The sequence below is a fragment of the Sprattus sprattus genome, assembly GCF_963457725.1.
Source record: "Sprattus sprattus genome assembly, chromosome: 1".
Lineage (NCBI taxonomy): Eukaryota > Metazoa > Chordata > Actinopteri > Clupeiformes > Clupeidae > Sprattus > Sprattus sprattus.
The window spans coordinates 64,941,740-64,951,739 of NC_137920.1; the positions used below are offsets into that span (position 1 = coordinate 64,941,740).

The 10,000-nt window shown below is 48.5% G+C and overlaps 1 protein-coding gene across 1 annotated transcript in view; it reads right to left on the minus strand.

The window, feature by feature from the left end:
* efnb1 (ephrin-B1) overlaps positions 1 to 10,000 on the minus strand; it is a gene marked incomplete at its 3' end in the record, with an annotated part of 63,064 nt that overhangs the window by 6,315 nt on the left and 46,749 nt on the right. The window contains exon 3 of the mRNA XM_080852058.1: positions 1,627 to 1,719. Coding sequence (XP_080708184.1) covers positions 1,627 to 1,719 — 93 coding nt within the window. The remainder of the gene's footprint in view (positions 1 to 1,626; positions 1,720 to 10,000) is intronic.

The following is a 10,000-nucleotide window of genomic DNA, read 5'->3' on the forward strand; positions in this document are numbered from 1 at the left end:
CATTCCTATCATTCCCACTGAAGCCTGGGGAAATAAACTTCATTGCATTCCAACCACCGTGCCGTCACTATTTAAGCTACACTTTCAAGTCTGGGTATGTGTGTGTATGTATGTATGTATGTAAGTATGTATGGGTTTGTTTGTGTGTGTGTGTGTGTGTGTGTCTTCGGGTCCTCAAGATTCTGGTCAACAGGAATGCTCAGCATAACCTTGCAAATGAAAAGTCATGTCTTCTTACGCTGTCTTATCTAATAACACACGTTTGTACTTGCAGATCTGGCATTTCTGCTAAATAAACAAGCTCTTTTTTGGCCAGGTTCTGCGTGTGTGTGTAGGTGGGTGGAGGCTGTGGGAAGGGTGCTTGTGTGTTAGGTGTGTACGGTTATGTAATTATGTCTGGTTTCATGTGTGATACACTGTACTAACAAGATACTTCTGGTATGTTCCAATGGAGTCTTATCAGTACTAATGCATAGGTGTGTGAGTGTGTGTTGTTGGACGGGTGTGGTGGAATTTCTCAAACGGACAGAAACCAAGGGATCAGGTCAAAGGGAATGTTTTTTGTCCATGCATGAAGGACAAGGGCGAAACATGAATGTGTTGAGGTTTGGTGTGTGTGTGAGTTTATGCATATAGTTTTGATGGTGCCTCTGAATGAATGAATGACTGAATAAACAAATGATTGAATGAGTGTCTAAGTAAGGGAGAGTGAAACGACAAATAACCGTCACATGTCAACCCGTTTCCTTTTTCGTTAATTAGGAATGATCAATGCTCATTCTTTTCAAATAACAGACAAGGTTGACGCCATCTCAACTGTCACCGCCTGGGGATTAGACAAAGAGAAAGACGATGGCTTTTTTCATTGTGTGTGTGTGTTTTTTTACAGGATATGGACACACACTGTGCCAAGTGTGTGTGTGTGTGTGTGTGTGTGTGTGTGTGTGTGTCTGTGTGCGTGTGTTTGTATTTGTGTCCACGCATCTGTGTCACAGTTGAAAAACAGTGCAAGTCCCAAAAGTTTTACGAGGGCTGAAGTCATTCGGCAGCTCTCCACAAACTCTGTGTAGAGTTTCTTTGTGTGTCCATGTGGGTTTCTGTGTGTGTCCATGTGTGTTCCTGTGTGTGTGTGTGTGTGTGTCCATGTATGTGTGTGATAAAGAGAGTGTCTATGTAAATAGCTGAGTGTGTGTAACGGCCATGTGTGAGTGTGTGGGCGGCTGGGTGTGGGGACGTACGTGTCTCCTTTGTTAAACTCTGAGCTTAAACTGTGTGCTTCGCTTTGGAAGGCAACGGCTTGCGCAACGCCTTAGATTTTCCTGAGCTGAATTCCTCACCTCTGCTCAAGCAATACTTTCATAGACATGGACTGTGAGACACGTCCTTAAGAAGGCACCTCTATTTTTGCATTTGTGTGTGTGTGTGTGTGTGTGTGTGTGTGTGTGTGTGTGTGTGTGTGTGTGTGTGTGTGTGTGTGTGTGAGTGAGTGTGTGTGTTTGAATGTAAACGTGTGTGTGTGTGCGCACATTTGGGTGTGTGTGTGTGTGTGTGTATGTACAGTACATGCTGACATCTGTGTGAGAGTGTGCTTTGAGGTTGAAGTCAACAGGGGCAGCAGCTACTCACCCTGGCCCACTTTCATGATGATCTTCATGGATCGCGTGCTGCACACGCCCCCCTCCCTGTTCTCCAGGCCCTCCAGAGTCCCGTTAGACGTGGCTGCAAAGAAAAGACACAGGGAGACCACAATTACACAAACAAACTCCCAACCATAATGCACAGAGCATAACCGTGAGTATGTGTCAGCGTGTGTGTCTGTGCGTATGTGTGTGTGTGTTTGTGTGCCACTGTGTACGTGTGTTTGTTTGTGTATGTGTGTGTGTGTGTGTGTGTGTGTGTGTGTGTGTGTGTCTGTCTGGGCACGGTTCCTGGTGTGTGTAGTAGCTGCTCTAATGGCAGTGAGTTGCAGTGGCTGAAATTTACACACTCTGTGATTGGAGTTCCTGCTCCCCTTAGCCAGCCCAGCCCAGAGGAAATGCCCATTTCCACCCATAAATCACCCTCCTGCACAGCTCAGGTAGGGTTTCATTACAGACACCACATGGTAATGATGTCCTGACATAGACACACACACACACACACACACACACACACACACACACACACACACACACACACACACACACACACACACACAAACTCACAGAAAAGTCCCACTTATACATGGGCCCTTGTTTTGTTAAGTATGTATGTGTGTGTGTGTGTGTGTGTGTATGTATGTTCGGTGTCCAGCCTGACTTGAGTGCCCCACGATGGGTGATGGTAATCTGACCCCCCAGGAATGCGCAGCCCATTTTCCAAGCACACGCTAAAATCACGCGTGTGTGCGCCACCGCCGCTAACGCGCAGAGATTGGGCAGCGAGCGCTGGTGGAGGTGAGGCACCCTCAGCGTTGCTCGCGCCGCCGCCGTCTCACATGCGCTAATCACATTTTCTCCTTCGCTCCCCTCCGTGCCTCCGCAAACAGAGAGAGAGAGAGAGAGAGAGAGAGAGAGAGGGACGTTTTTGTCCCTTCACCTCCTGCAGGAATGCATAGGAACATTTGGCTGGGTGAGGTATGCCAAAGGCAATTATGGGAAGCTGAGAATGCCAAGGGCTTAGCTCTCTCTCTCTCTCTCTCTCTCTCTCTCTCTCGCTCACTCTCTCACTCCTCTCTTTCTCTCCCTGGGCAAGGCCTGTAATTAGACACTGGGTGGCATGGAGAGCCTGAAGCCTTTATCTCCAAGGGGCTTTCCTATGAATCAATACCCAGGCGAGGTGGGGGGGTAAGGGGGGGAGAGACGGGGAGGCCGCAGGGGGGACGGGGGCGGAGGGGAGTCCTGGTAAAGCCCTCTATGTGGTTTTTGCGTCAAAGGACAATGCGGCTCATCTGGTCGGCTATTTTGAGTCTGAGAAAGCAAGATGGAGAGAGCAGGAATATTTGCTGTTTCACATGCAGCGTCTGACACACACACACCTCCTCACACACACCTCCTCACACACACCACACGGTCCAGCACCCGCCTATTGGTTTTTATTCATACTGCCACTGTTGGTTACCTCATTTATTTTATTTTATCAGCAATTTTTCACTTTCCTCCCCCCACAGACCCTGACCCCCACCTATTTCCCTGTCACACACACAGACAAACACACACACACACACACACACACACTCCCTCTCTCTATTTCACTCACACACACACACATAGAGAAAGAAAGAGAAAGAGAGAGAGAGAATGTGTGAGGGAGAGAGAGAGAAAGAGAAAGAGCGGGAGAGAAAGAAAGAGAAAGAGAGAGAGAGAGAGAGAGAGAGTGTGAGAGAGAGAGGCAAGAGAAAGAGCGAGAGAGAAAGAAAGAGAAAGAGAGAGAGAGAGAGAAAGCCACTCAGACACCTTATTAAGTGGTGGGGATCCCTGCTCATTAGGAGGTGTGAATGGCTGCTGAGGAAGGGGAGCACTGGGCTAATAAGGTCCTACTCCTGCACAATCAAAGACACAACATGACAAGCAGACCCCCTTACACACACACACACACACACACACACACACACACACACACACACACACACACACACACACACACACACACAGCCACAGCCCCCCCCCACCACACTCACACTCTCAGAATGGGGTGCTTGTTAACCTTGTGCTTCCCTTTAGTCTGTCAGTGTGTGAAGTTTATGGACTCTATAGGGGGTGGAACCCGCACCGATCAGGCGTAATGTGGGGCGCCGATTCTCACACACACACACACACACACACACACCTGTGAGTGCTCACACTCAGGAGTCATAAACACGTTAAACACACAGCGATATACACACAGAGGCCAAACCCAATCCCACAGCCAGACCTCAACTTACGTTTCTATTTTTTTATCAGATGGTTAAAACTGCTAGTTTATGTGAAATTGTAGGATATTCTATACTCATTTGACTGAATAAAGATTGTAATGAGCCAAGCATTTTATTATTGGCTAAAAGCATAGGCCCAGTTTGCAGTCAGCCATGGTCATAGCTGGGAGTCAGTGACCCAGTTTAGCCACAGGGGCAGAGAGAGCGAGAGAGAGGGAGGGAGGGAAAGGGAGGGAGGGAGAGAGAGAGAGAGAGAGAGAGAGAAAGAGAGAGATGGAGGGAGCTGGGGACAGGCAGACCGATGCAGTTAAATTAATAACGCTCATACACACTACCTAACCTGACTCCAACGTGACGCCAAACCCAGACAATTCTCAGGCACCATGGGTAGCGTAGTTCATGGCTTTCCCATATAGGAATGCTGATTTGTGAAATATTTTATGGTTTTGCTGACAACCCTCCACTCAACTGCTATGGAAATGAACCAAACTGCTCACAGAAAATTACCAAAGGGAAACACTGGATATTACATTCACAAGCAGACAAGTTAGGCTAGACACAACTCGCCATTGACCTTAATGGAGTACATCACCACAGCCGGAACTGAGTCTCAACCTCATTTAACACTCTATGCATCATGGGAAGTGTAGTGCGTTCTCTCTGCCTCTGTAATTGCTCTCATATCCCCGTCCACGACAGAGACACTACAGAACTAATGTGTGCCTTGAGCGAGAATGACAGCGCCGAGCTCCTGGCAGTGGCAGACTAAAGAGGAGTAAAGCTTGCAGTCACGGTTCATGTTTCCTGTGCGGTCTATTTAATTCTGTTTCTCCCTCTCTTGTTCTCTCTCTCTCTCTCTCTCTCTCTCTCTGCTTGTCTCTTTCCCTTTCTTGTTCTCTACCTATAGTGTGTCTCTTTCAGACGCTGTGATCTCTGTCGTTCTCCTGCAGGTGGTAAAGTGAATGATGGAGACGGAGTGTGAAAGGTGGCCTGGTCCGTCGTTAGCGTGGACCACAAAAGGCAGTATATGCTTCACCAGGCAGACACTGTGCATGTGTGTGTGTGTGTGTGTCTGGGGAGTGGGGGGATGGGGGCAGTAGGTGGTTCCACTGTTCACCACCCATGATGTCATCACGATTAAGATGCCTGGTACCGTGAATGAATGAGCCGACCGACCGAACGAGCCATGAGGCGCACAAAGAGAAGGAGAGAAAGAACGAAAGAAAGAAAGAAAGAAAGGAAGAGAAACACGCAGAACGAGACAGACACAGTGAGAGATCTGGCATGGCGTCACACTGTGGTGCTAATGCTGAGCTGTGCTACCAATTAGACAGTTCGATCTGCCACTCAGGAACCACAGACAGGCAGGCAGGCAGGCAGGCGTAACCCAGCCAAGTGGCAGCATCTCAGGCAGGCCCCGCAGACTAACCCCCCCCCCCCCCCTCCACAGTGTAGGAACCATCCACCACAACTTCCCTACTACTTCACGCTTATTTAGCTACTTTGGTCCCATGACAGGTGTGTGTTTGTGTCTGTGTGTCAATGACCTTTGCTAACAACACTCTCACACACAAGCTAGCAGGCACGCACATAGAAAAAAACACACCCACTGAAACACACATATACAATAAGCACTACAGTATATGAGAGACTATAAAAGATAATGACATACTGTGGCCTCGATGTGCGTCTGCTGCTGGATACATTATGTGTGTGAGCTGTTTTGAAAGTAAAACCACTTTTTTCACACAGACACACACATATACACACACACACACACACACACACACACCACCACAAGGCAGGAGATAGTTTTGCATTCAAGATTTGGGAGCTACCTTAGGGGTAGGGGTACTTATTCAGTCCTAACACAGAGTGGAGTTGCAGAGAACCAAGAAGTTTGCCAAGAACTCTGGAGTCTTTTTTTTTTTTTGTCTTTCATATTTTCCCCCCTCCATCACTTTCTCAGACTCGCACTCTATCACTCTATCTTTCCCTCTCTCTCTGTCTCTCTTTCATTCACTTACTCGCTCCACCCTCCACCCCCCACCAACTTGCTTTCTCCTCTGTAACCGATGCTGCAGATCACATTTCACAGGCCAGCCTACGGAGAGATAACAGCACTCTATCCGTTTTTCTCCCACTCTCTCTCTCTCCCTCACTTTCTCTCTCTCTCCCTCTCACTTGCCCGTCTTGCACTAACAGCGAGGCGTATTGTTCTTTGCCAGTGAGGCAGCTCCCTCCTGTTCCATGGAAAGAAGCACAGGCCTGAGAGTGTGTATGGAGGCGCATTAATTTTTATGCCGTGTAAGGGCGAGGTTTGTAAAGAAAACTATTCCAAGGCCAACGTGCTAAGGGTCTGACTCGGCTACTGGCAGCCACTGGGGCCATTCCGCAAAGGACTGTAATCCATTTTGTGGCCACTAGAAAAAAAAGAGAGAGCGAGAAGAAAAAAAAGAACAAAAAATTATGCACTTTTCCTGCTATTTTTATAACAGGCTGGGTCCTACTCCCAAAACATCTGGAGGGACCCAGTGCACGGCACTTCATGGGTTACTATGGGAACGGGGCGACTCGGCACACCACGGTGATGGCCTGAAACCGGATCGATGAAAGGTGTCGAATGGGGAGCTCCAACAGTGGTACATTTTTTATAAGGAGCCCGACAGAATTTCTCCAAGAAGGCCACCTCACCTGCTGCTATTTCTCAAACATGTTTGTACGTGTGAATACAAAGATAGGTGTTTAGATGCCCAGTCCCAATTGATATGCACTACAAAGACTATAAAACACCACACACGCACGCACCCGGGCACTCACACACACACACACACACACACACACACACACACATTTTCCAGGAACATTTAAAGAGTGACAGGAATAAGGACTAATACAGGCTGATTTCTGAGGGGAGATTTGTGCTTTAGTGGATCTTGCAGTATGTCCCCTCTAATGCCACAAACTTGCCTCAGAACAGAAACTTGCTTGCGTGGTTTGTCTGTTCAAATCATTCCCCCTTTTCCTGAAAAGTTGCTTTTGTGTTGGGTTTAATCAAATACAGGGAGACCACAGAGGTCCAAGCGAGAAATTTTCAATGACAAGTTTCCACACAAGTCATACTTTCCGCAAGCAGAACTGAGCAGGCCTGAAGTTAAACTGACCAGACGCCCATCTACACAACAGCTCGAGAAATGAGGCATGGCGATGCAACCCCCCCCCCCCCACACACACACACACACACACACTTAAGTGTGGCATTTGAATCTTTCTGACGCAGTCTTGTAAAATAAATGTGGTGCTGGTCCACTTAACACCTCTAATTATCTCAAATACACTTCCTCCTGTGTGAGTCTGTGTGTGTGGCTCTCTCTTATTTACTCTGTGTGTGTGAGTGTGTGTTTGTGTGTGTGTGTGTGTGCGTGCGTGCGTGTGTATGCTTCAGGGTGTGTTTTCGTCATACTCTCTAGAGGAACATAATGTTCCACACAATGCTCCATTTCTGAGAGTAACACAACCCCTCGATCTGAGGCTAGAAAATAATTAATTTCATTCATTTTACATCAAGTCAAATGGACTAATGACCAACCTATATGCACGGGTGGATATGTGAACGAGGGGGTCAACAGTAAACACTACATCATGGCCATACTAACTACTGCTTACACACACATAAATGTACAGAGAACATTGGCGAGATGTATACTGACCCCATTAATCTTTAATGGCGTGTTTTTACCGCTTAGATGAGTGGAACAGATGCAGGATGCTGTAAACAGCCACGCGCTCACACAAGGTCTTCGCTTTTTTGGGGGGGGGGGGACTTTGTTGTAAATTAGAACCCTCCGCTACACAGAGCAGGGGCCGCAACCGCCCCTGCTGTTTGTGTGTGTGTTTGTGTTTGTGTGTGTGTGTTTTATGCATGTGTACATTTGTTTGCTAGTGGCTCCGCATCGCCAGGGATTGGCAGGCAAAAAATAACATCCCTGCGATGACAGGTCTCGGCTTGCCTTTTAAATAAACACACACAGCCATGAAAAGTGCATGAAGGGCATTTCCATAAGAGTGCATATTTACAAGAGGCCTGTAATTGCACACATGTCAAATGGAGGACAAAGCGAACATTGGTATGAACAGAAACACAAGGTTGTGTGGGGCGCTGAGTTTTAATGATTAATACCCTCATTATATGTATGCTAAAGAGCAAGACACAAGGCTGGGCACACTGCACAAGTTCTGCATGAAACCACATCACTGAAAGAGAAAGAGAGATTGAGAGAGAGAGAGAGAGAGAGAAAGAGAGGGAGACAGTTCTTCCAATTGCAGTTAAGTATTTCTAAACTTTGTTAACACACACATACACGCACCCACACTTTTGAAACTAGAAACATAGTCACAATATCTCTGTGTATTTCTCATGTACAGTGTCTTTCATCTTTGTTCGGTCTTGTCTTACAAGCGGGGCACACACACCCTCAGACACACAAGCACAGCTCCAAACAGACAGACAGACACACACACGCACACACACAGTGGGTAGACAGAGTTGTCTGGGGTCAGAGCAGGGAGCTGACACATACACAGGTACTCCATTTACATGGTGATGAGAGCCTGCCCGCCTCCCCCTTACACACACACACTCGTGTGATGGCCTCCAGAGAGGGCTGCTCCGACCGAGCGCTGGCGAGGAAAGAAAAGCAAATGGAGGCAAGCAGGGGCCAAGTCCCGCTCTGACAGATGGGCAACAGCCCCGCCGCATGGCAGGTGAGATCTCAACGAGACCAGAGCGAGACAAACGCTCTGAGACGCTCTGAGACAAACACCGCACACAGAAAAGTCCGCACAAAACAGTCACTCTAAAACAAGACAGGGCTTCCTGTTCCGATGCCCGTTTTAGTATGTGTGTGTGTGTGTTGTGTGTGTGTGTGTGTGTGTGTGTGTGTCTGTGTGTGTCTGTGTGTCTGTGAGTGTGTGTGTGTGTGTGTGTGTCTGTGAGTGTGAGTCTGTCTGTGTGTGTGTGTGTGTGTGTGTGTGTGTGTGTGTGTGTGTGCGTCTGTGAGTGTGTGTGTGTGTGTGTGTGTGTGTGTGTGTGTGTGTCTGTGAGTGTGTATCTGCACAGCGCGGATGAAAGCTTCCCATGCCACAGAGGCACATCACCATGAAGTCTGAAAGCGAATAAGGTGTGTTGGCGGGGGGTGGGGTATGCCCGTCCTCAGATATGAGCGCTCTGTAAACAAACCCTGCAGCCCAGGAGCCAAAGCTGATACTGTTACGCTCTTAAAAGCCCTCATCTCCAGAGGCTGCGGGTAGGAGCTGGGCTTGGCCTGGCCTCGTGCCTGACTGGATGGCTGGATGGCTGGATGGCTGGATGGTTAACTGGCCAGTGGAGCGCTACCGGACCAGGCTGCGGGTCGCTCTGGTGCCGTGTGAAACTGACCCGGTTTGGGCCCTGAGACTGGATCCCAACGCCATTCCTTCCCTCCCGCTGTCGGTGCTTTATCAAAGGAGATGGGGGGGTGGGAGAGGGGGAGGGGGGTGGTTGGCTTGGGGCCTTTGGAGACAGGCACGCATGCCAGCCCTGACGTGGCGAGATTGTTGTGCCAAGGTTGTGGAGACATGTGCCGAGTAGGCTGCACGTCAGACGCGCACTGACTGACTGAGTTTAATCACCTCATATTAAAAAGCGTTTTCAGTGTTGTTTGGTTTTGGTTGTTGTTGTTGTTGTTGTGGCTGTGCGTATGGGGACTGGGCTTTTAGGCCGGTTGATCCACCCGATTACAAACACACACACACAAACACACACTCACACAGAGTTCCGGGCCTAGGCCATCAGATCAAACACACATCCTCTGCTTACCAAATGAAGTCCAGATTACTGCTACTCGGCTTTCTAGCACACACACACACACACACACACACAGACACACACACACCAGTCATATTAAGAGACGACCTTTAAATCCTCAGGGCCAGAGGCACCATGGGAGGAGAGGTGGGCGGGACATTTTAGCTCCGACATGCTGATCCCTCATAGGAGAACCCCCACACACACACACTTACACACACACACCCCCACACACACACACACACACACACTCACACACT